Below are 25,994 nucleotides of genomic sequence, written 5' to 3' on the forward strand. Positions count from 1 at the left end.
GATATCTATTGGTTTGATTACCTAAGTCATCACTATCCGCTTGTCTGCTGGGCTGGCTTACATTTGTGGGTCTGGACTCTTGAATTGCTGGCTCAGATGCTTCTCTACTAACAATTGGTGATTGTTGTTGTGTTTGATGATGATGCTCAGCTGATGCGGGCCTGCTCAAAGAGGACAGCTCCCAGTCAATTTGACCGTGTTGTGGATTAGTTGTAGATACACTGGTTTGAATTTCTGCTCCCCCACTCACTGGCAGGTTGTTATGATTAAGCCATGATGCAATATTCCCCCCCCCCCCGTGTACACTTTGACCCCCATCAACTGGCATGCTACCAATAGTTCTCTTCCTTAGCTGATCTATATGTCTTTTGCTTAACCTATTCCCTTCCCCCTCAATGGTGTAAGACAAAGGCCCCATTATGTCAGTGACCACCCCTGGAACCCATTTGTCCCCCTGTGCATAATTCCTGGCCCAGACTAAGTCTCCAATTTTGAATGATCTGTTTGGAATGTCCAGTTCAGCACTTGAGGGTAGTCTGTCAGGATGTAACCTGTCCAGTTTGGTGGTTAGCCTTTTTCCCCACCTCATTTCCGCCGGGCTTTTCCCGGTAGCCGTGCAAGGGGTTGTATGTTGGGTCAGCAAGAAGTCTGCCAGTCTTTGGTGCCAATCGCCACGGATTATTCGCTTCAAGGCGTCTTTGGTGGTTCTCACGTTGCGTTCAGCCAAGCCATTGGTGGACGGGTGGAAGGGTGCTGATGTTGCATGCCTAATCGAGTTGGCCTTGAGGAAGTCCTGGAATTCAACAGAGGTGAATTGGGGCCCATTATCTGACACAATTACATCAGGTAACCCATGAGTGGCAAAGAGGCCCCTTAAGACCTGTATTGTTCTACAAGAAGTCATAGAACTGACAGGTACTACCTCTAGCCACCTAGAGAAACTGTCTACCACTACTAGAAAGGTTAAACCTTGAAATGGTCCAGCGAAATCAATATGAATCCTAGACCACGGATTCCTGGCCAATTCCCACTTATGAGTGTGTGTGTGAGGCAGCTCAGGTCTGGATCGCTGACACAAATAACATCCTGAAACGCATTCTTCAATGTCCTTATCAAGTCCTGGCCACCATAAGTGACTTCTAGCTAATGCCTTCATACGTACTATTCCGGGGTGACCCTCATGTAATTCCAATAAAATTGTAGATCTGTGGATTTCAGGAATGACAACACGGTTGCCCCACAAAATACATCCCAAATGGGATGATAGTTCATCCTTCCTTCTAAAATATGGAATGTACTTTGCATCCGGGTTAGTACTTGGCCACCCGCTAAGGACCCAGGCCATGATTCTTTTTAGGATATGGTCTTTATTAGTAGCTTCGGCTATATCTTTAGCAGTTAAGGGGCATTCAGGAATGTCCTGTAAAGACATAATTTGTCCCACAGGAGCCGGGTCTTCCTCAGTGTTGTTTAAGGGCAGTCTGCTAAGGGCATCAGCATGTCTCATTTCCTTACCTGGTCTATGTTGAAGTGAAAATGAATATGCAGAGAGGAAAATTGACCACCTCAGCATTCTGGGCGACATTATTTGGGGTGTCTGTTTATCGGTGGTAAACAGTCCCAATAATGGTTTGTGGTCAGTGAGTATGGTAAAGTTCCTACCATAAAGGTAATCATGGAACTTTTTTACTCCTGCCACGATTGCTAATGCTTCCCTATCAATCTGTGCATAATTCCGCTCAGCTTTGGTAAGCGTCCTGGAGTAATATGCAATTGGCTTTTGGATACCCTGACTATCCAAGTGGCTGATAACAGCCCCCACACCATAAGGTGAAACATCGCAAGCTAAATAAATTGGTTTATTCTCAATAAAATGTGTTACTGTGGATTGGCTTGAAAGAATATTTTTTAATGTTTGGAAGCTGACTCTATGTTTATTATGCCACTGCCATGGGTTTTTTTTATCTAAAAGTCTATGTAGTGGTTCTGCAATGGCAGCTTTGTGTGGCACGAATGTATGGTAAAAGTTAACTAATCCTAGAAAGGCTTGTAATTCAGCCTTGTTTTTTTGGTTCTGGTGCCAATTTAATTGCCTTGATTTTATCAGGGGTAGGATGAATTCCATTCTTATCTATCCTGAATCCTAAAAATTCAGTGGATTTAACCCCAATACAACATTTCTCCTTTTTTAATTTAAGTCCAGCCCTCCTAAACCTTTCCAATACCTGTTCCAGACGCTCAGCTAATATCTCTTCATTTCTTCCAGCTATTAGAACATCATCAAAGTAAGGGCATACACCAGGTATGCCCTTTAAGGTCCTCTCCATCACCTCTTGGAAGATGCCAGGAGCTGCTGCAATACCAAATTGCAGTCTGTGGACTCGGAATGCCCCCTTGTGGGTAACTATAGTTTGAGCTTCAGCAGCCTCTTTAGAAACAGTTAATTGCAAATACGCCTGCGCCAAGTCTAACTTGGCAATTTATGGCGCCGTCCTGTATCGTGGCGAGGACCTGCTTCACCGTCGGGACCGGGTAAGCATGTTTTTCATTCCAAGGTTCAGGGTGGCTTTGTAGTCAGCGCAGATCCTCACATCCCCATTAGGTTTAAGGGGTGTGACGATCGGCGTTTCCCACAAACCACCCTCGACTGGTTCTAGGACGCCTTGGCCTACAAGCTTATCGAGCTCGGCCTCGATTTTTTGCTTAAGGGCGAAAGGCACCCTTCGGGCCTTAAGCCTGATGGGTTTAACCGACGGGTCTAAATTAAAATTAATTGGGGGCCCTTTGTATTTACCCAAAGACCCATCGAATACGTCTGCGAATTCATCGCAGACTGATTCGAGGGTCTTATTTTTAATAACTGTGTTTATTCCCCCTATCCAAATTCCCAGGGCAGGGAACCAGTTAAGGCCTATCAAACTAGTCCTATGGCCTTCAGTAACTATTAAATCTAGTGCTCCCTTAAACCCCTTATATTTAACACTAAGGGTGATTTTTCCCTTAATTTTTATTGGGGTTTTTTGGAAGTCAGTCAATTTGATTTTGGTTGAACTAAGTGGAATCTTTCTGCCACTTTTTAGTTCAATCTTTTTGAGGGTTTCACTGGATATTATGGACACTGAGGCCCCAGAATCGATTTCCATTTTGCAAGGAATTCCTTGCAATTGGACTATAATTTTTAATTTTTCTCTCACAATATTGTTAATTTTTTCCTTTCTACGGAGATTGACTCACGCCACCTCCCCGCGGTTCGGGAATTTAGCCCTCGGTCTAGGGGTCTCTTTGCCACTATAGTAAGGGGTTACCTTACCTTCGGGCCAAACGTCGACTTCGTGTAAGCGATTGTCGCGTGCACGACCCCTGCAAATGGCTTGAATGTGGCCGGTCTTCCCACACAATCTGCATCTGGCGGTACGGAATCTGCACGTTGCTCGGGGATGATTGCCCCCGCAGCTGCCGCATCTTTGGTCGTTGTCGCGTGGTCTCGTTGCAGTGTCTCTCAGTTGTCGTTGGGTTGTAGTTGTTTGTCGTTGCGGTGTCGTGGTTTGGAATCGGCGACTTGGTTCAGGCCCGTCGCTTCGGGATGGTTTTGCCGCCATTTTTCCAAACCGTCTGGTGACTTCGGCGATGTCGGCTTCCCATTGCTGGTCCACTTCCCCGCAGTCCACAAGGCCTTCTTGATTAATTTTGGCAGACGCAGCCATGCTATTACGGGGGGGGGTCGCGATACCCGGTGGATTCATAAGTCAAGAGTTCGTCCATTACTTCTTGCAAATCGCCGGTGGGCTTAGCGATAATTCTGTTTTGTAGTTGCTCATCTCGCAAGCCCAGCACCACTCTGTCCCGGATTCTTATCTCTAAGTTGTCATACTTGCATCGTACTGCTGCTTCTCTGACTGCAGCGACGAATCTTTGGATCGACTTGCCCGGTCTCTGGTTCCTTTTTTCGAAAATGCGACGCCAAAAGAGTTCTGACCTCCTTGGTGTGAAATGCACTTTAAGCTTGGCCAGTAGATCGGCATACGGAACGCTTGAGACCGGCTGTGGTTGACATAGTCCGACAGCGATCCGATACACCGGTGTGCCGCATATGGTTAGTAAAGCAGCCGCCTTTTTTCGGTCATCCGTTATACCGTTGACAAGTAAAAACCCTTCGACCTGTCCCACATATTCTTCCCAGTCCTCTGGGAAGTTTGGGTCGAATTCCTTTAAAGACCCGATTTGCGCCATTTGGAGGATTGTTAATTCCGCCGCGGCCACTAGTGGTTGACTGTGACTTCTTTTCAAATTTGCCGCCTACGCGCAGCTGTTCCGCAGTCCTTCTCTGGTCCGCCGTCTATCCCATCCTCGTCGCCAGTTGTTTGGTTCAGGTAGACAATGACTCAGAGAGGTTAACAGCGAAAAGAGTTTATTCAATACACATATGTCAACTGACAACTGTCAAATGTTTCAGGCTTTTATACTAGAGCTGTTTTAACTGTATCCAATCGCAAGTCTCTATTTTCCCGCTTTTTACAACTTTAACCAATAGTTGCACCAGAATCTCCCGCTTCAAGGAACCTTCTTTGCAACCTTGCTATTTACATGTTTGCAACTATCTACTGACATAACAGTGTGAGTTGGGCATTGGCTGAAGAAGGGGTGGATGTTGGAGAGTTCAACATATAAATTTAATAAATAAAGTGAACTAGCAGAGCAGGTGAGTGAAATAGTGCCTAATTTGAAAAACCAGAAGAACTGACTTGTTGGTCCATGTTCAGACGCTTGTTCTAAATTTAATCACAGTACAGGTAGTCCTCAACTTACAACTGCAACTGAGCCCAAAATTTCTATTACCGAGACAGCTGTTAAATGAATTTTGCCCTATTTTGCAACCTTTCTTGCAATGGTTGTTAAGTGAATCACTGCAGTTAAGTTAGTAACACGGTTGTTAAGTGAATCTAATTTTCTCATTGGCTCTGCTTGCCAGAAGGTCACAAAAGGTGATCACATGATCCCAGGACACTGCAGCCATCAAAAATCGGTTTTTCCAGTGATGTCATTAAATGGTTATTCAATGGTCATTGAATGAATTGTTGTAAGTCGATGACTACCTTGTGCTACAGTATCTCTTTTACAGGGTTTGGACAGAACATATCTAAAGTCCCAGTCTTGAATGCTAAGAAGTCACCCCCAACCGAATTAACCAGGACTCAGTTCCCCACGGTGTACCCCAAGAGTAGCCAACCAATGGCCCTCGCGTGCTCTGGAATACAAATCCCATCGGTCGCATTGGCCGGAGAAGGGATGGGTGTTCCAGAGTTCAACATGCCTAGAGGGCGCTCGGTTGGAGAAAGCCGGCGCCTAAAGCCTCGCGAGGCGTGGCCAAGCGGGAGAAGGGAAATCGAAAGTAGAACATGAGAGTTCGTGTCGATTTAGGAACCGGAGGAAGATGGCCGAGGGCGAAGCTGTTTACCGCTTTCCGCTTGTGGTCGAGGGGAACTGGGGTTGCAGCCTGAGCAAAAGTCTGAAAAACAAACTCCTCTGTTACTTCCAAAGCCCGAAGAGATCGGGAGGAGGGGAATGCAAGATCCACGTGGATCCCGGCAGAGAAGAGCAGATAACGGTGTATTTCGCTCAGGAAGATGGTAGGTGTTGCTAGAGTTTGGTTTGGCTTCTCACGGGGGAGAAGAGATGCGATGCAGGACCTTTCGGAAGAATATCGGGAAGTTAGTCCAACAAACCCATACAGCCCCTAGTAGACGAAACCAAACCGGATTCTAAACGTAGCCAAACACACTTCGTTTTTACCTTTACCATAAGATTTGTTACTTGCTTCCCCCCCCTTTAATCGGGGATATTGCAGTCGTCAGAAAACCATGCGTGTTTCATTTGGTCTAGGGCAGGGGTAGGCAACCTCGGCTCTTTTATGACTCATGGACTTCAACTCCCAGAATTCCCGAGTCAGCATCATGGAGTTGAAGTCCATGAGTCATAAAAGAGCCGAGGTTGCCTACCCCTGGTCTAGGGGTCCAGGAGACTGTGAGTTCAAATTCTGCTTTAGCTATGAAAGAGAGTTTGGGCCAGTCACTCACTCTCAACCCAGCTCACTTTCCAGGGTTGCTGTTGTGAGGAAAATAGGAGGAAGATGTGTTGGCAATGTTTGCCACCTTGAGTTATTGTAAAAATAATAAAGGTTTGGGGGGGGGAAATAAATGTAAGTGTAAAAACGTAGTTGATCAAATCATCCTAAAATATAGTAACCTTTGAATGCTGAAGATGTTTATATAGTTCTTTTGGCCCTTTCTTTATTTTCTTGTATTTGTTTGCTGCTGATACATTGAAACTGAATTCCAGGAATTGTATTTTGTTAGTCTGCTAAAGTTTATATTTGCTGCTATTCCAGCACATCTATAGTATAATCTCAAATAGGATTGCCCATTTAAATGACTCAATATCTTAAAAACATACTATTTCTAGAATATTCTGTTCCCTGTAATCCTGAAGTGTTACTGAATTTTCAATTTATTTGTGAGTTGATGTAGTTGTAAGTATCTTTTGTTCATTGTAATATAGCTAGAAAATGTTTAAAAGACAAAGGTTCTCTCATAATGTAGTCATCTGTTTCCAGAAATTGGAAATAGAAAGTAGCTATATTCAGTCTCTCGGAATTTCCTGATTGTACCAATCTAAACCAGCTTACTTTCTGTTCCTGGATTCCAGCCTTTTACCCAATAGCTTCTTTTTAATATAAGATAAACTAGGTCAAAATATAGCTATCCTTTTCTACATTTCAGTGAGACAGAGTGTTCTTATTATTAAGAGCCATGAACTCAGTCTGCCGGGAATGAAGACATTGAAGCTAACAGTCTCTCTGCCTTCAGCAGAAGGAGCACCTAATAAAAATGTGCCTCTGGAAGAACAAGATCCAAGCCAGGTAAGTATGTGCACTATACTAGAATACTTCAATTACATAAAATCTGTGCTTTGTGTCCTCCATACAGCTTTGTTTTGGAGACTGTGGCTATGCTAGTTCATATATGCGATTAAGGATGGTTTGTGGAACTGACCATAGTAGCCTTAGGCACATAACAAAGAACCAGTTTGGTGTAGTGGTTTAGGTCCTGGCCTATAAACCAGGAAAGATTGAGTTCTAACCCCCACACCTTAGGCATGAAAGCCAGCTGGGTGACTTTGAGCCAGTCCCTCCCTCTCTCTCAGTCCAATCCATTTCACAAGGTATTTGGAGGAAAAATGGGAAGCAGGAGTATTAGGGATGCTAGCTGCTGGCTGACAGACAGACAGACATATACGTACACAGAGGGGCAAGATAATAATTTAATAATTATACTAAACCTTATATTGATTTTCATACAAAAATATTTGGGCCCACACCCCTTTCTGAATTAAAATCACACAAGCTGCATTATGTTTCAGTGTAGCAGTATGCCATTTACTAACTTTAGTGCTAAGGATAAAGTTAGCTCAAGGAACAATATTGTCAGGAAATTGATAAACTATACATGGGGAACTTGGCCATCTATGTTGCTCTCATCAGCTTTGGCCTTCAGCATTTCTGCAGCAGAGTATGCTGTCCCAGTATGGGGTGCATTGCAAAGGTGAAACAAATTGCTATCAATGAAGCAGTACGCTTAGTGACAGGATGTCAAGAAAATATATCCTCTCGCTGGCATTGCCCCACCTAAGATCAGGAGACACTGAGAGAACTAAGCAAAAGAATGATCCTCAACATCCTCTGAATGGACATATGCCACAAACCTGCCAGCTGAGATCTAGGAAAAGCTTTATGGCAAGAACAAACATCCTTGAAGGTGCGCTAGAACAAAATTGAATCAAAAGATGAAGGAAGGAAACCATTGAGCAAGGAAGAACATTAAAGGAGGATATGGTTGAAGGATCCAACCTTCCTTATACAACTTGGATGAGCATGAATAAATTGAGGGTTGGAACTCTTAAGCATAAAACCAATATGCTCAGGTGGAGGCTCTTAGCGGATCACAACATGCTGTGTGAATGTGCAGAGATGCAAAGCCTAGCCTACTTGCTGGTTTGTTGGCTTCTTTTACCAGAAACATGTATTGATAACGACTTACTTTTGGCCAAGGACAAAGCTAAAAAGATGCTTCATTCGGACAGTCTAAAGATTGATCTAGACAAGGAAGAAGAAGAAGTTCTAAGTTAGGATTTTATTGCCAGGGGTGTCCACAACGATAGTCTTTGTGACATAGAGCACAATATATTTTTATTTTTGCATTGAGTACAAATGAGGTCAACAAAATGGCAGCATGCAAAGCTTTATTGTTTTTAAATGCGTGCAGTGCATGTAACACCTATTAAAAAGAGCCTTTGGAGAGTTTGAGTGAGAATGCCCAATGAGTAAGTTTTGTAAAGGAGGGACCTATAAATCCAATAGGAATTGTCTCTCCAGTTTGCAAGTTCAGGGAAGTGTTCTAGGATAGTTTGTTTCTGAAGTAGAGGGTCTGATTTGGAGATCTTACAGGTTTAAAAGTGAATTGTATATGTTTCTATTTTTGGAACCCTAATAATTTTGCTTACTTTTTTTCATTTTGTGGTTACTCAGTTCTTGGCTGCTGAATTTCATAAGTGTAATCTTTCATCAGGGACGCGTGGCTCGGTGTGTTAGGGCGGTGAGCTTGTCAATCAGAAGATTGGCAGTTTGGTGGGTTGAATCCTGAGTGCCGCATAACAGAGTGAGCGCCTGTTACTCGTCCCAGCTTCTGCCAACCTAACAGTTTGAAAGCACATTAAAAAAATGCAAGTAGAAAAATAGGGACCACTACGGTGGGAAGGTAACAGTATTCCGTGCGCCTTTGGCATCTAGTCATGCCAGCCACATGACCACAGAGATGTCCTCAAACAAGCGCTGGCTCTTTGGCTTTGAAACAGAGATGAGCACTGGCCCCTAGAGTTGGAAACGACTAGCACGCGTGTGCGGGGGAACCCTAATCTTTCATCTCTTTGCGGGAAGGAGTTAATTAGCAATAGTTTTTCTTGTAATATAACAATAATAATAAACCTTTATTGTCAAAGTACATGTGTACATTGAGATTAGCTGAGCCTCTCCCCGTGCTCCCTCCCCCCAACACACAGTGACAACAAACCCTCCATCCTACCACACCATGTGAACCAACTACACCACACACTGGCCTCCCAAGTTAATTCTGCATAAGTTCACAGAGATTATATCCCATTCAAAAGCCTAACAGCCCACAGATAAAAGCTGTTTTTCAGCCTGTTGGTACGGCTGGCTATACTCCTACAGTATATCTCCTACCCGTTGGTAGGAGACTAAAGAGATACCGTCCAGGGTGTGAATCATCCCTGAGAATTTTCCTCACTCTTCCAAGGCAACGAGCCCTGGTGATGTCATCCAGTGGTGTCAGGGGACAGCCCACAATGTCTTGTGCTGTGCTCACTACCTTCTGTAATACTTTCCTGTCCACGGCTGTCAGACCAGCATACCAAATCACAATACCATACGAGAGGACGCTCTCTATAGTAGACCAATAAAAGAGGGTCATTAGCTATTGTTCTACTCTGTTCTTCTGCAAGACCCTGCGAAAGTGAAGCCTCTGTTGGGCCTTTCTAGCCACCTGGGTTGTGTTAACTTTCCAGGTCAGATCTTCACAGAGGTAGACTCCCAGAAATTTAAAGGAGGAAACTCTCTCCACACAGTCCTCCCCGATGTAAAGTGGGGCAGGTTCCTCCTTTTTTCTCCGGAAGTCTAACACCATCTCTTTTGTCTTGCCGGTGTTTAGGTGCAAGTTGTTGTTAGTACACCTTATGGATAGTTTTTGTACCTCCGCCTTGTATGCTGTCTCATCCCCACCTGTAATAAGACCCACCACAGTTGTATCATCTGCGAACTTGATTATCGCAGTGGATTGGTCAGATGATACACAATCATATGTGTATAAAGAGTACAGGTAGGGGCTAAGCACACAGCCCTGTGGCATGCCGGTGCAAAGCTTCAGGGAGGTGCACAAAGCAGACCCGACCCTCACTGCTTGTAACTGGTCCCTAATATGGTTTGACAGGTTAATTTTTTCAAACAAATTTTCAACTATAGATTATGGAACTGGTCTTGGTTAAAATCAGTTGAAAAAGCAACAATGTCATCTTTCTAATGGTTGGTTGTCTTACTTTCAGATGCCTGTTGTAGCTAAAGAATCCCATCAACTTGGTAAGTGATATTATTGAGTTTCACTTGCTGGTGAAATGCTGGTTTGGTTAGTATATCTAATTCAAATAATGCTTTTGTTTACATTTTATATACTATAGGTGAACAGTCTTTCGTAAACTACAGTTCAAATGATGTTTCAGATTATGCAGAAAAGGAGGCAGGAAGAACGGCCATCCAGGAGGGCTTCACTGTGGTGGTAACAACAGATGCTGGCAGTGAAATTCAGACTGACATCTTGGAGCTATATTTTGAGAATAAGAGATATTCTGGTGGAGGGCCCATTAAGTCCTGCCTTAAAGATGGACAACAATTCATTGTCACCTTTAAAAATGAAGCAGGTATTTCTATACCAGCTTTTATCTGAGAGATACTGTATTTTGAAAGGATGGGATATTTCTACTTTTCTTGTTCTGGCTATGAAGATCATGTCAACAAGTTGGACAGTATTTGGGGAAGTGCATTTTCTGGTCTTGTGGGTCCTTAAAAAAGTAGAAAAACAGTCAAAATCTCAATTCCCCTATTACACACAAATTCATAAGAGAATGTTGAGTTCTCACAAGATTTGGCCATCTTCCAAGGTGGAGGCCATTTACATTTTAGCATCCTGCAAACATTGCCGTCTACAGCAGGGGTTTCTAAATTTTTGTCCTCACCCCTCTCTTTAGTGTACTGCAGTCTTAATGTACACACCTTCCCTAAAAATCTAATCACCAAAGTGAACCCAAATGAACAATGAAGACAATACAATGAAATTTGGGGAAAGGTGTGTATATGTATGTACTGTATGTATATGTATTTGAGAGTGTGTGTGTATTGTATGTATATGTATTTGTGTGTGTGTACTGCATGCATACACACACACAAACATATCATTTTAGCTGTTGTCTATCTACTGCAGAATGAGTGCGTGTCTTCTGCATGTTTCCCACCTGAGCTTGCTTTTGCCAATATATTTATATGTTGTATGCAGTCTCTAGCCTCTAGTTACCCACATCTTACTGGAGGTTGGAATTGAGATCTAATTAGGCTATAATCTTGAGTGAGGCAGCATTGGATAAAGGGGAAGAAATGTCATGTTTTGGGGAGTGGAAGACTTTCGTTAGGTGCTTTTCTATAGTTTGTGGAATGTTAGTTGTTTTTTTTTAAAAAGTATCTTTCTCTTCAACTAGATGCTCAAGAGGTTTTGCAAAGAGATTGTCACCAAATAAGTAAAATTGTACTTCACGTCAAAAAATGCAAGCAGGAATTGAAACAAGATCCATCTGAGACATCATCTTCTCTAGTTGTTCTTGAGAATGTGCCAGAGACTACGATTGAGTGCATGCTCATTCTGTTGGTAGAGACTGTGAGTGGCCTCTCAGAAGAAGACAAGGATTTTGATGTGGAAATGTTGCCTGAGTGCAGTGCGGCTGTCATCACTTTTATCAAGCCTACTGGTAAGAAAGCATCAGGAATAAGAAGTTAATAAACATGCTTTTTATGCCTGGTTCTTTAGAGCTTTTCATTGAGCAAGATGTGACAAAAAGAAGGAGTTTTTTTTTTGCTTAATGAAGACACCACAGATGTAAATATTAAAATAATCAATTATCACATAGCTAAGAGTTTTAAGATAACACAGAAGGAAACTAGGCATTCACATTGACCTGTACAGATGGCATCAGTTTTTAAAGTTGTATTCCTTAGAATTGGTGGTATGAAAAAACAGGCAGTGGTTGATTTCCATGCAGTCCTGCGAGAGTTTCCTCTGCATTATTACATGATGGCGCACTCTGGTTTTCTACGATACTTCTCTAATAAAATGTCTGGAATAAGCATTCTTGCTTTATTCACAAATGTAAAAAAGTTGGAAGCCTCAGGCCAAAGATTACACTATTAATATTGTTACAGCCATCAGACATTGTGGAAAAATCACAAAATAGTTTATTTACAAAAAGATTTGATTCTCTGAGGAAGATTGGAGGCTCCATTGGAAAATAGATACATTTTATCTAAACCGTTTCTGCTCACTGTATATGATTTTGGAAGTGGCTATATTTACTCTGTAGTTCAGGTTGTGGTTGGTGGTTACAAAGGGCTGTCTCTAAATCCAGGCTGTCCCAGAGGACAACAGAAAGATCCAGAAAATTAGTGGCTGGATTTTTGCAGCCATCATCTGGTAGCTTTTCTGGCATGGTAAGACTTTATCATGTGTGGAATTCCAAAGTTCAATAGTTGGCATTTCCAGTTAAGTTAAGGCTCAGCCTTCCATCCTTCCGAGGTAGGTAAAATGAGGACCCAGATTGTTGGGGGCAATTAAGCTGACTTTGTAATAATGCCGCTTGGGGTGTGTGTGAAAGCCCTAATAAGCGGGCATATACATAGAATGAAGGCTACTGCTAAGTTTGTAAGCCGCCCTGAGTCTTCGGAGAAGGGCGGGATATAAATGGAATTAAAAAAAAAAGTTTAGGAGAGAGATTGTGAAGTGCTGTAACCTAGGGGTCCCCAATCCCCAGTCCGTGGACTAGCACCAAGCAATGGCATGCTACAAACTGGTCCACGCAAACAAGCAAAGCCTCATCCACAGGATGCAGGCAGTACATGAAACCACGCCCCCTCTGGTCCGCAGAGAAACCTCTCTCCATGAAACCAGTCCCTGGTGCTTAAAAGGTTGGAGACCTCTGCTGTAACCAGTAAGTGCAGGAAAGAATGAGATAAATGGATTATTGGTTTGATCTGCGCCAAAGAAGTTTCTTAGGTGTCACTAATTTAGGGAAATACTTGTACATGTATGTAAGCAAACATCAGTTGATTATTTGTGCATGTGAATCAAACTGAAAAGAAACAGTCTACATTTACAAAATAAAAACGTAAAGGTAAAGGTTACCCCGTACATGCGTGCTAGTCGTTTCCGACTCTAGGGGGCGGTGCTCATCTCCGTTTCAAAGCCGAAGAGCCAGCGCTTGTCCGAGGACGTCTCCGTGGTCATGTGGCCGGCATGACTAGCACGGAACGCTGTTACCTTCCCACCGTAGTGGTCCCTATTTTTCTACTTGCATTTTTACGCGCTTTCGAACTGCTAGGTGGGCAGAAGCTGGGACGAGTAACAGGCGCTCACTCTGTTACGCGGCACTTGGGATTTGATCCACCAAACTGCCGACCTTCTGATCGACAAGCTCAGTGTCCTAACCCACTGAGCCACGCGTCCCTTCTTCATTTACAAAATACAATGTATTAAATCCGCGTTGAATGCTTAACAACAAAATATAATAAAAACAATGGATTAAGCCTTAAAAAGGAAATGATAACAAAATACCACCTTTAGTTTATGAGTCATTCAGTTCCGTTCTCTTATAGGAAAAGTGAATGAAGAGAGAGCTTCAGTGGGGAATCTAAAGATACAGTGTAGAATTACATTTTCATATTAGAAGACCAGAATAGGTCTGCCCCAGGCTAGAGGTCGGTTAGGACCATTAAGACACTCTTTGCAGTTTTTAAAGTTTCATAGTTTCACAGCATCAAAACTCAATCAAAAAGAAGAGGGTCTCTGCCTTTTGGGGGAAAATAAGTGCAGAGAAGTTGAAAATGCGTGTGTTGAAAAATGTGTGTTATACATTATGTACTTAAAATAATTTTAATAAGGTTTAGTGTAGTGGTCAAGGGCCTAGAATCCAGGAAGGTGTAATTTCTAATTATGGTCATGTGATTGCAGGGAGACTGCAACTGATCAAGATTGTGGGGGTATGTGAGGCAGTTGTAACTTAATTGTCATTAAGCAATCAGTCCTAAGTTGAGGACTTTTTTCTATAGACTGTATTGAGCATACTTGCCTGACTAGAACAGCAACTTTGCCATGAAGAAATAGAATTAATGGAGATTAAGTAATCAGTGATATTATCTAACATTTTTTTGGCTTATGTTTCAATTTTGTTTGCAGAAACAGACAAATTTATCAAAGCATTCAACCAGTACCACAGAGTTCAGCAACAAAAGATTTCAGCTCGATCTTTGGAAATGCCTAAAAGCATCTTGGTTGAAAATATTCCCCCTGATATTCCTAAAGACTATATTGTTATCTATTTTGAAAGCAAGAAGAATGGTGGCGGTCTGGTGCTGGAAAACAACTACATTCCTGAAGACAATTCTGCCATAATTACATTTCAGGATAGCAAAGGTAATGTGTGGGGTTGAACACTCACTAAATATAGTTTCATTTGGTCAGTGTAAATACTAGATTAATGCAAAAAAAAGGATCCAGTTATTGTTGGGCCTGGTGTATGTTTTAATGTGTGGTGATGAAACAAAGAGGTATTGGGCACATTTATGGACTATATCACCTCCCGTTTTGGAAACAGTTTGTCTCTCAAGACATTTACTGGGTAAAAACTAGGAGGAAAACATAGTGTTATTTTTTGTTGATGGATCCTTGTGGAAATAGAAAAATCGTCTAGATAGGCCTTTTGTTGAATCCAGCAGAGGTGGATTTTGTTTTTGGTTGTTCTTAATCAGTGATGTGGGCCACACATTTTTCCAAGGTCAATACTTTCCACTTCAGGGAGGTTTAGCAGCTGCAAAGCTTTATGGTGGTTGCTTTACAAGCAATTGTGAAAATGGAAAAGCAGGGAGATCCTGGCTGTCCTTGACTAGTTCTAGTGGTTGGGTAAGAGGGGGAGGAAGCAGCAGCAAGAGAAGCAGCAAGGAAATAAGAGAGACAGGCAGTGAAATAAATGTCCTAATTGGAATCATACTCAAAAGTGTCTCCATGAATTGGAATCTGAATGGGGCAGAACACAAGCTCCAAATAAATGGCTGCAGTTTTCCATTTTAATTAGGTTTATCAGGTCCAAGTGATTTAGGAGTGTCTGGTGTACACCTGACAATTGAGTAACAACGAATAAATAATGTTTATTTTACTAACTACAGCAGACATGTCAAACACAAGGCCCGGGGGCCACATCCGGCCCGCGAAGTGGTTTCATGCGGCCCGCGAAGCCATCCTGGAAACGGAACGGCCCCTGCTGCCTTGGCCCTGGCCCAGAGACCCTCCTCCTGCCAGAGACCCTCAGATCTGTCCCACTCCTGCCCGGGCCCCCATAGGCACCCTTGATGCCAACGATGTAGAGCTGGCCACGCCCACCCAGTAGGCCATACACGCTCTAGCCACACCCACCCAGGAGGCCATGCCCACCCTGGCCACACCCACCCGGCCCCCTGAGGGCAACCGCGATGTTGATGCGGCCCTCAATGAAATTGAGTTTGACACCCCTGAACTACAGCAAGGTCAGTACCTCAGAAAAGAGGTAGTTAAATAAGATAGCAGGGAGCTTAGATCTAAGTGGCAGTCATTAACTTGTAAATGGACAAGTCAAACAAGCAGGCAAACTGGAAGATAGAAAAACAGAATGTATGGATGAGATTCTCTAATTGGGCAAGAAACATGGGAAGGAAATCAAATACCTCTGATGCTTCTGCTTCCCTTGTCAACTTGAACTTCCCAATTCCGGTTTTCTCAGAGCTTTGGGGCAGTTGCCATCTAGCCAGTAACTTACCTGTGATACTTCTAATTCTTTCTCCCCAAATTCCTACCAGTGCCCTCTCTCTGAAAGAGGATAGAGATTTTAAAACTATTGAAAGCTTACTGTTAACAGTTGCTCAGTGCCCTACAATGAATCTAAATGTATTTTAATTACAATTTAATTAAAACTTGCAGGATAGATTCTGTGAAGCCTTTTTTCTAATTGTGTTTTCCTCTCCTTGTTATTTTTTTAAAGTTGTAGCTACCATCTTGCAGCGAAAGCATTGTCTTATGAATGTCCCTGTTTCTGTTTATCCATACTATAAATCTTTGGGAGCTGCTGTATATGGGAAAGAAAGACTACAAATTAAGATGCCAGATCCCTTCCCAGTGTCTATTGACCCCTACCACTGGAGGTTTCTACAGCAGAATTATTGTTTACTTCAGGAAATAACACGGGAAATGGCAGGCCATTATTGTGAGATCAGATGGCCTTCCAAGCTCTCTGCAAACCCCGAAATTATGGTCCATCCTTCACATGATTTGTCAAAGAAAAAACGATCCTTGGTTAAGATCTGGAAAGAAGATGCTTTAACTGGTCTTACACAGATCCTGTCACAGCAGAAAGTTGTCAAGCGTGAAATGAATTCTGAATTGTGGGAAGCCATAAGAAACAGTCTAGTAAAAGATGACATTTTGATCATAACAGATGCCTCAAAGAGAGAAGTGGTTTTGGTGGGGGCAGCAGGCAGTGTAAATGATGCAGAGGAGGAAATGAAAGTGCTCATAGAAAATGCTGTTAGAAAGATGGAAAGAGAGAGATTGACAATAGAGGAAGCAATATCAATTACTGCTTGCAAATACGCCATTTTATGGAATTGTGAACTACAAGAGAATATTTGCTCAGCATATCCAGAGCTAAAGATAACTTATGATGCTTCCAAAGAACATATAACTCTGTGTGGCCTACCTGCTGAAGTTTTTAAAATAAAAAGTGACATCCTTGAAAGAATATCCAGTATGGTTCAGAAGCCTATTGATATTCATTCTAATATTCTTCTTTTTCTACAACATGTTGATAATGAGTCTCTGTCTCGGCTCTTATTCTGGAACAAAAAGATAAATGCCTACTATGAACTCAGTGATAACTCTGTACTACTATCAGGAGGAATTCTTCAGGACCTTGACAGAGCTGAAGAGGAACTAAAGAAAGATCTGACTTTCCAAAGTATTGAACTGGAGGACTGCAGAGTTACAAAAAAGAATGAATGGCTGGAATTAACAGAACAGTTGTACAAGGCATATAATTGTTCAGGTGAAACCATCATAATTCAAGAACAGGAAGATGAAATAGTCATTGCAGGTTATTTCAGAGAAGTGGCCGCTGCCCATCAGAAGCTCTCCGATTTTGTTGACAACCATACATATATTCAGAGAAATATCAAAAGTAAGTCTGCTGCTGTTGTAATGTATGTACAACAGGAAAAGAGCCCAACATGGAATAATTTAAATAGGCAAGGTGTAAAAATACATTTTGGTATACAGAGAAGTCGCAAAGTGATTTCCCTTGAAGGACCCAGAGTTGCAGTTCTGAAGGGAGTAGAGCTTTTTCATAACATCCTGTCTTCTCTCCATGCTATTAGCATAATCATTGATAAACCAGGGGCCAAGTCATTCTTCAAAGAACGAGAAGAATTGTACATTAATGGTGCAAGACAAAGGTTTAACTGTTTGATCAGGATTCAGGAAAGCAAAGAAGAGGTTGAAGAAACTGGAGAAGATGGGAATGGCTATGGAGAGAAGCAGCAGTCGTGCTATGAAGTGAAGCTAGGAAATGGTATTGTGGTAATTCTTCAGAAAGCTGACTTGACCCAGTGTTCAGCAGATGTTGTAGTCAACGCATCAAATGAAGAATTGATGCATATTGGTGGTCTAGCAAGTAAGCTGCTGGAAGCAGCTGGTCCAAAGCTACAAAAGGAGTGTAAGGACCAAGTGAGGCAATATGGACCTTTGAAGACTGGTTGTGCAACAATCACAAATGCTGGGAAGCTGCCATGTAAACAGGTGATTCATGCTGTTGGACCAAGGTGGTGTAGTGCTGAAAAAGAAAAATGTATCAAGCTGTTAAAAAAATCTGTGAGGGAAAGTTTAAAGCTAGCAGCCAGTTGTCAGCATCGCTCCATAGCCATCCCTGCCATAAGTTCTGGGATTTTTGGGTTTCCATTAAAAGAGTGTACCCACTCCATTGTGACCGCCATCAAAGAAAGCTTAGAAGATTTTTCTGAGAACAGCTGCCTAAAACAGATTTACCTCATGGATATCAGAGATGATACTATTCGAGCTTTCTCTGAAACCCTGAATGAAGTGTTTGGGCCCTCACTTTCTACAACCCACCCATTTTCCAAAAGTAAGCATTCTGCTGCAAAAATCCAAGCAGACCCTGAAATGGTGATGACAGCTGAAGGCTTAAAAATACTGCTTAAGAAGAAAGGAATTGAAGAGGCAGCAGTAAGTAGACAATGATTATTTTAATATAAAATTGATAAGATATGTGTGGTTAATGTGGCAAGGTTTAATCAAAGTATAGGTGGGGTTTTTAAAAGGCAACAAGCCAGGACCAATAGTTAGCTTGCAGTTCCAGAAATATGAGAAAGCATGAAAGAAGATGAAGAAAAACTCAACAAACTGCTATGCAAACACTTGTTGTGTATTCAGAATGATATGCAGTACAGATGAAGGAGACAGTTAAAATCTCAGTAAGTTCTTCTACATGCCCATGAGGTTTCTTTCTTTGTATCCTCTTTGAGGGCTAATGCTGCACAGCTCAACTTGTCATTCTCTTTACTTGTTCTTTAAATTCCGACAATCTCCAGCTATGTATAAAACGATCTTTGGATGTAAGCTGCTAGAAAAATGGAATACAGGATTGTATATTTGAATCTGTGGTTGGAGAACAAAATGGGAATGGCTGAATATTCTGCAGCAAACATAGGAAGATAGGTACATGGCTGGGTACGTTGGAGCTAGAAACTCATATCACTGGAATTCATAAGTTGATTGATAAGTTCAGAGATGCCTGTTGAATATTGCTGTGGAGAACTGTGGTAGTGCAGTGGTGAGTGCAGTACTGCAGGTTACTTCTGCTGACTGCCGGCTGCCAGCAGTTCAATCCTGACCGGCTCAAGGTTGACTCAGCCTCCACAGGTGGGTAAAATGAGGACCCAGATTGTTGGGGTGGGGGGGGAGATGCTGACTCTAAACCATTTAGAGAGGGTTGTAAAGCACTGTGAAGCGGTGTACAAGTCTTACGTGCTATGGCTATTATGACTAGATATTTTTAATTACACATAATATTTGCACGTCCCTGTGTTTTGTCAGGTTGGTACAGGTTTGAGTCCTTTCAGCTTTAATCACCTATTCCAATGTGTCATTTTTTTTTAGACTGATGTGATTGTCAATAGTGTTGCCAGAGACTTGCAGCTGGACAAAGGACCACTTTCCAGAGCTCTTCTGGCCAAAGCAGGAGCAGAACTCCAAGTGGAATTAACCCAAGAAGGTCAAGGGAAAGACATCAAGGAAGGCTGTGTGCTCAAAACCAGTGGTTATGCTCTGAGCTGCCTTCACGTTCTTCACGCTGTTTTACCTGCTTGGAATCGAAAAAAGAAACTAGAAAACAAGGTAAAGGTCTTTTTGATACCTTGGACATATAACATGGTGGACTTATCACCGATCTTCACTAGAAATTTTGATAGCCTTTGATGCATTTTTACACAGCTCTTCAGAGGTGCTGCTGCAGTGAGATTGTATTTGTGTACAGGTAGTCCTCAACTTACAACAGTTCATTTAGTTGACCATTCAAAGTTACAACAGCAGTGAAAAAAGTGACTTATGATTGTTTTTTACACTTGCAACACTTAACGATCCCCTTGGTGACGTGATCAAAATTCAGAAGCTTGCGATGTGACTCATATTTATGATGGTTGCAGTGTCCTGTGGTCATGTGATCACTTTCTGACAAGCAAAGTCAATAGGGAAGCCAGATTCACTTAACAATTGTGTGACTAACTTAACAGCTGCAATGATTCACTTAACAGCTAAGGCGAGAATGGTTGTAAAATGGGGCAAAACTCACTTAAAAATTCTTTCACTTAGCAACATAAATTTTAGGCTCAATTGTGGTCATAAGTCAAGAACTACCTGTATATGTACACACACACACACAATCACTGTACTGTATGTGTACTGTATATACATGCATATATACTGTACATGTGTCTGTGTATACAGACATGCAAACATACACACATAGATGCATGCAGATTTTATATATCATCCTGGGTCAAACAATTCTGGACAACACAGGTAGACTTTGCTTAACAACCACAATTGGGATTGGCAACTCTGTCTCTATTCAACATGCAAGACATCACATGACTGTTATGGACGTATCTTGCTTCCACTATGGTCGTAAAACCAGAGTCAATAACTGAGACATCATGTGATTGCAATTTTTGATTTTACTGCTGGATTCTCCATTGATTCTGATTTTTTGAAAGCCATCTGTGAATTACCTTAGTGGCAATCATGTCACCATGGGATGCTGTGACAGTCATAAACAGCTGTGGGGGTGCAGTTATTAGAATGCAGTTATTGTAGGCTAATTCACTGCTCGCTGCCAGGAGTTCGATTTTGACCAGCTCAAGGTTGACTCGGCCTTCCATCCTTTCAAGGTCGGTAAAATGAGTACCCAGATTGTTGGGGGCAATGTGCTGACTCTAAACCACCTAGAGCAGGGGTCCCCAAACTCTGGCCTGTGGCCTGTTTGGAACTGGGTTGCACAAGTGGCAGGCAAGCACGCATGCATGTGCAGCTCCATTTTCACAAGTGGCAGGTACTTGCGTGAAGCTCCATTTGTGTGAGCTGTGGGCACTCACGCTCACAGCTTCAAATGAAACTGCGCACGTGAGCAACATGCCTGCTGCTTGCACGGCACCATCCACTCCCCCACACACACCAGTTCGCAAAGCTGGGAAGGCTGGAGACCCCTGACTTAGAGAGGGTTGTAAATCACTATCAAGCGGTATATACATCTAAGTACTGTTGCTAAGTGCTATAAATGCTCATCAGTTGTAAGCATGAGGAATGGTGATAAGGTTACTTTTTCCACACTACCATATTTTCAAACGATCTCTAAACAGGACATTCGGTAAGCAAGGACTACCTGTATACAACAGTGAATGCGCTTTGTAAGCGAGTAGGCTTTTAAGCACAGGCTGAATGACCTTTGTTCATAGTTCATTATATACTATCTTTCACTACTCAGATTTCATAATTTAATATGAATGAAATGAACCTTTATTGTCAAAGTATAACTATGTGTACATTGAGATTAGCTGAGCCTCCCTTTGTGTTCCCACCCCCCAACACACAGTGACAACAAACCCTCCCATCTTACTACACCATGTGAACCAACTACACCACACACCGGCCTCCCAAGTCAATTCTGCATAAAATTCACAAAAGTTATTTCTCATTCAAAAGCCTAACAGCCCACAGATAAAAGCTGTTTTTCAGCCTGTTGGTGCGGCTGGCTATACTCCTATATCTCCTACCCGATGGTAGGAGAGTAAAGTGATACCGTCCAGGGTGTGAGTCATCCCTGAGAATTTTCCTCACTCTTCCAAGGCAACAAGGCCTGGCGATGTCATCCAGTGGTGTCAGGGGACAGCCCACAATGTCTTGTGCTGTACTCACCACCCTCTGTAATACTTTCCTATCCGCGGCTGTCAGACCAGCATACCAAACCACAATACCATATGAGAGGACGCTCTCTATAGTAGACTGGTAAAAGAAGGTCATTAGCTGTTGTTATGGTACTTAAAGTTATGGTATTTAAAGCCCTACATGGCAGGGGGCCGGAGTACCTTAGGGAACACCTGCTGCCGGCGTCAACTTCCCTCCGCCCTGTGCGTTCCCACAGAGAGGGACTCCTCAGGGTGCCACCGGTCAGAGAATGTAGATTGGTGGCCCCCAGGGGGAGATCTTTCTCTGTGGGCGCCCCGGAGTTATGGAACCAGTTACCGGTTGAGCTCCGGACGGCGCCCGATCTTCGCTCCTTTCGCCGCCATCTGAAAACATACTTGTTCGAACAAGCCGGCCTGGCCTGAGGGTGGGATTGGTGGGTTTTTTTATTATCATTTTATTGGGGGTTTTATTAATGTATTTATTGTTTTTTATGGGCATGTATTTAATTACTTTTTAATTTTTGTAACTTATGCTTTTTATTCTTGCCCTGTACACCGCCCTGAGTCCTTCGGGAGAAGGGCGGTATAGAAATATTAATAAATTAAATTAAATTAAATTAAAATTGTTCTACCCTGTTCTTCCGCAAGACCCTGAGAAAGTGAAGCCTCTGTTGGGCCTTTCTAGCCACCTGGGTTGTATTTCCAGGTCAGATCTTCACAGAGGTAGACTCCCAGAAATTTAAAGGAGGAAACTCTCTCCACACAGTCCTCCCCAATGTAAAGTGGGGCAGGTTCCTCCTTTTTTCTCTGGAAGTCTAACACCATCTCTTTTGTCTTGCCGGTGTTTAGGTGCAAGTTGTTGTTAGTACACCATATGGATAGTTTTTGTACCTCTGCCCTGTATGCTGTCTCATCCCCACCTGTAATGAGACCCACCACAGTTTTATCATCTGCGAACTTAATTATCGCAGTGGATGGGTCATATGATACACAGTCATATGTGTATAAAGAGTACATAGCTGCCTTTTTAACCTAAGTGACATGAAGAAGGAAAGAAATGTTAAGTGACTAAGAAAATTGCAGAGAGCTTTTCCTGGATCTAGCCATGGCTTGGTGGCTGTCTGTATCGTCTGTTTGTGATAGTCCAGCACGATAGCACAATGTGCTGGCAAGTTAACTGATGGATGCATCCTTTTTCCTGATTAATCCAGCTACATCCATGTTCCAATTTTTTTATTCATACAATTTGTTTAATTAACGCCAAGGAATATTTAATTATCATTTAAAAATATTCTAATATCATTTTTTTGTGTGTGATTCCCCAGAATTTAGGGGGCATAATTGAGGAATGTCTGAAAGTCACCGAACAACTCTCTCTCAGTTCCATCACCTTCCCAGCTATTGGAACTGGAAATCTCGGATATCCCAAAGATTATGTGGCTAAACTGTTTTTTGATGAAGTTTTCAAATTCAGTCAAGCTGAAAACCCAAAGTCCCTTAAAGAAGTTCATTTTGTGCTTCATTCCAGTGATACCACCACCGTCCAGGTATTTTTATTTCACTGCAGTTTGTTTGAAATGTTTTGCACCCTGAACCTGCCTCTGGAAGATCCTAATTCTCCTGAGAACCATCTCTTGGGTTTTTCGGCTTGTCTCATGCCTGTCTCAAAAAACTTAAAAGGTTTTTACTGTTGCTTAACTGTCTTGTACATTTAGCATCATGACCACCCAGTAGAAGTTGCCCTTGGAGAATCTGCATTAATAAAGTTCTGTTTTGGATAGAAAGCAGTTCCTCTCCAAGTTTCATCTCTTTTCTGCAACCTGCCCTATATTGCTTCCCCCCCCCTTCTTAATAGAACTGTGCTGTTTGTTGTATCCATCTGGTCACAATTCTGTGAAAAAGATCTAATTGTACTAGAGCTGTACAAAGCGTTCAGAGACAGTAAGTGGCTTTGCAGGAATGCAAACAGTGCATCTTATTTCATGTGTAACTGCTTCTTCATGGTTTGTCTAGCTACTTCAAAAACTGTTCCTGGCTTTTTTGCAAGTGTATACGTGTACAGCCACCCATTTCATTTCTGCCCAAGTGTTATGAAGCTCTATCTGTAATTTACACTTGGTTTGTAGTCTGTTAATAGTGTCCTCCTCTTTTCTCATTAGGCATTCATGGAAGAATTAAAAAGTAGATTGAGCGTAAGCCAAACAAGCTCCTCAGTGCCCAAAGCTTCATCTGAGAATTTTCAGAAACAAAGTCAAGGTAAAACTTAATTGTGGATATTTGGTGCTCTCTGAGCTTGGTGGTTTTTTTTTTAAGCAGACGTTTCATTACCAAACTAGGTAACATCATCAGTGCATGTATAATTAAGAAATAGAAATCTTTTGTGAAGAATGAGTAAGTATAGCGTACCAGAACATTTTAAAGCCTTAACTGGAGTAAAACAAAAATGACTAATAAGGTTTGAGGAAAGAAAGAATATTTTATTGTCTTCTGTTCTGTGCAAGAAGAGTTAGCTTTGCCTTGACAGAGAGGTTCATGCTATAGAGGAAGTGTGATTCCCTATATGGCAGAAAAGAGATATCCAGTTTTACATCCTTGAAACACTTAGAACATCTTGAAACGTGTCTCTTGCCTGTCCTTTGCCAAAAATAGGCCTACCTACATGGTAGGCTCAACTTATGACCGGTTGCTTAATGACCATTTGAAGTTACTGTGACTCCAAAAAAGCTACTTACAGCCTGGATTTGAGCTCCGCTATATTCATATGACCACATATTGGATGCTTGGTCACAGGCCCACATTTACAGCCATTTGCAGCACACGACTGCCATTTGTGACAATTTCACATTTAATTGGCATTTACTTCCACTTTCTTAGCAAAATCGCTCCATGGCAAATAATGAGTTTTGCTTAAGAACCATGGCTGCTTAATGACTGCTGCAAAAAAGATCATAAAATTGGAAGCAGCCACATGATGGCCCTCTTTTTGGACCATCACAGCTTATGACCAATGTTGTGGGCTCAATTATGGTTGTAAGTCGAGGACTACCTGTATTTGAGTGTCACTGGGCACTCTGGAGATTATGAGGGATCAGACATTTTCATGCCACAGAAGCATGTGCAGCAAGCAAATGGAGAGGTTTTGGTACAGGGGCTGCAGAGGAGCGGAAACCTCTTCCATTTTCCAAGCTGCTAGATGGGCCTGCAAAGCAGAGCAGAACACAGTTGCTTCCCTTTCCTCTTAAAGGTGATTATGTGTGTATGTGTGTGTGTGTAAGGGTGTTTGCAGTAGGCTTGGAGCAGATGGGATGAGTCATCAAATCAAAACAGCTCTTTGGAGGTTTGTGCATCTGCCTCCTCATATCTTCAGGGACACCTTAGATTCTTGCTGTTCTAATGACCTTGAGCCACATGTGGGCTTGAACACCTGGGGCATTTCATCTCAGAGATTATCCAAATATTCATATACAGAAAAAATTATTAAATGTCTAACCGTAGTGAAATAAAGTTAGTTTTCTTTAATTTCAAGAGCAAATGGAGGGGAGGTTAATTATTCTGATCCTACTGTTAGTTTTTAGGATAGGGTGAGTGTTATATATTCCTGCCCTAAATTAAGTGATGTCTAAGTTGGACAAGCATTAATTAAAATTTTAATTAAATCCGGGATTTTGTCATCTAGAGAGAGACATTTATAGGGAAGTATAGGCAGTGGTGGGATTCAAATATGTGAATAACCGGTTCTCTGTGTGGATGTCGCTTCCGGAATTCCATTCTGGGCCTGGGCAACAAAAAAATAGCTACCAGTTCTACCGAACTGGTGTGAACTGGCTGAATCCCACCACTGCGTATAGGATAAAATAATGCTGCCATGGACGTTCGGAGGCAAGAATGCAGAATAAATTGGTTTGTCTGTTTCAACCTCTCTTTTTACCTTTTTATAGCTTTCTCTAAGCAGAGTTCAACTCCAAAATCTGGAATTCTTAAAACACAAATTGGCTCACTTGTGTTGCAGCTGGAACAGGGAGATATTACTAAACAGACAACAGATGCCATCGTAAACATAACCAATCAAACATTTAATCTCCAAACTGGTACGTTTTCAACACTATAGGTGTCCACCCCCCAAATTTTATCCTAAAATTTTACTTGTTCTTTAGATTGTTTCCTTTTGTTTGCTTTTAGTTAGATATGTGCTGGGTGGTCCAGTTTTAGTAGGTGAGATACAGGAAAGTAACATTATTTTTAAAAAGTAACAATCTGCTGAAAAATGTCTCTCGTCACATGTCAGAGGACTTACTGTAGTTGTACAGGTAATCCTCATTTAATGACCACTTGTTCAACAACCATTCTTTTATGCTCGCGTGAGTGGGGCTGTGAGTGCCTACGACGTGGTAACACTTGGGCGAGTGGACCTGCAAACGCCTGAGACACTCATGACGATGCTCATGCAAATGGGGCTGTGAACACCCGTGATGCTTGTGGCAATGCTCACGACATCTCTTGCATGAGTGGGGCTGTGCATGCACGCACACATGCGCACACTGGCCAGACACTCACA

At 42.2% G+C, this 25,994-nt stretch overlaps 1 protein-coding gene across 1 annotated transcript in view; it reads left to right on the forward strand.

Moving 5' to 3' along the window:
- The first annotated feature begins 5,427 nt into the window (after window positions 1–5,427).
- PARP14 (poly(ADP-ribose) polymerase family member 14) overlaps window positions 5,428–25,994 on the forward strand; it is a 33,395-nt gene continuing 12,828 nt past the window's right edge. Inside the window, exons 1-11 of the mRNA XM_083376735.1 lie at window positions 5,428–5,627; window positions 6,777–6,916; window positions 10,171–10,204; window positions 10,303–10,542; window positions 11,374–11,640; window positions 14,118–14,354; window positions 15,952–18,203; window positions 19,137–19,373; window positions 22,765–22,986; window positions 23,599–23,695; window positions 25,378–25,527. Coding sequence (XP_083232861.1) covers window positions 5,432–5,627; window positions 6,777–6,916; window positions 10,171–10,204; window positions 10,303–10,542; window positions 11,374–11,640; window positions 14,118–14,354; window positions 15,952–18,203; window positions 19,137–19,373; window positions 22,765–22,986; window positions 23,599–23,695; window positions 25,378–25,527 — 4,072 coding nt within the window. The 5' untranslated portion in view covers window positions 5,428–5,431. The remainder of the gene's footprint in view (window positions 5,628–6,776; window positions 6,917–10,170; window positions 10,205–10,302; window positions 10,543–11,373; window positions 11,641–14,117; window positions 14,355–15,951; window positions 18,204–19,136; window positions 19,374–22,764; window positions 22,987–23,598; window positions 23,696–25,377; window positions 25,528–25,994) is intronic.

Source organism: Vipera ursinii, assembly GCF_947247035.1.
Source record: "Vipera ursinii genome assembly, chromosome: 1".
Taxonomy (NCBI): domain Eukaryota; kingdom Metazoa; phylum Chordata; class Lepidosauria; order Squamata; family Viperidae; genus Vipera; species Vipera ursinii.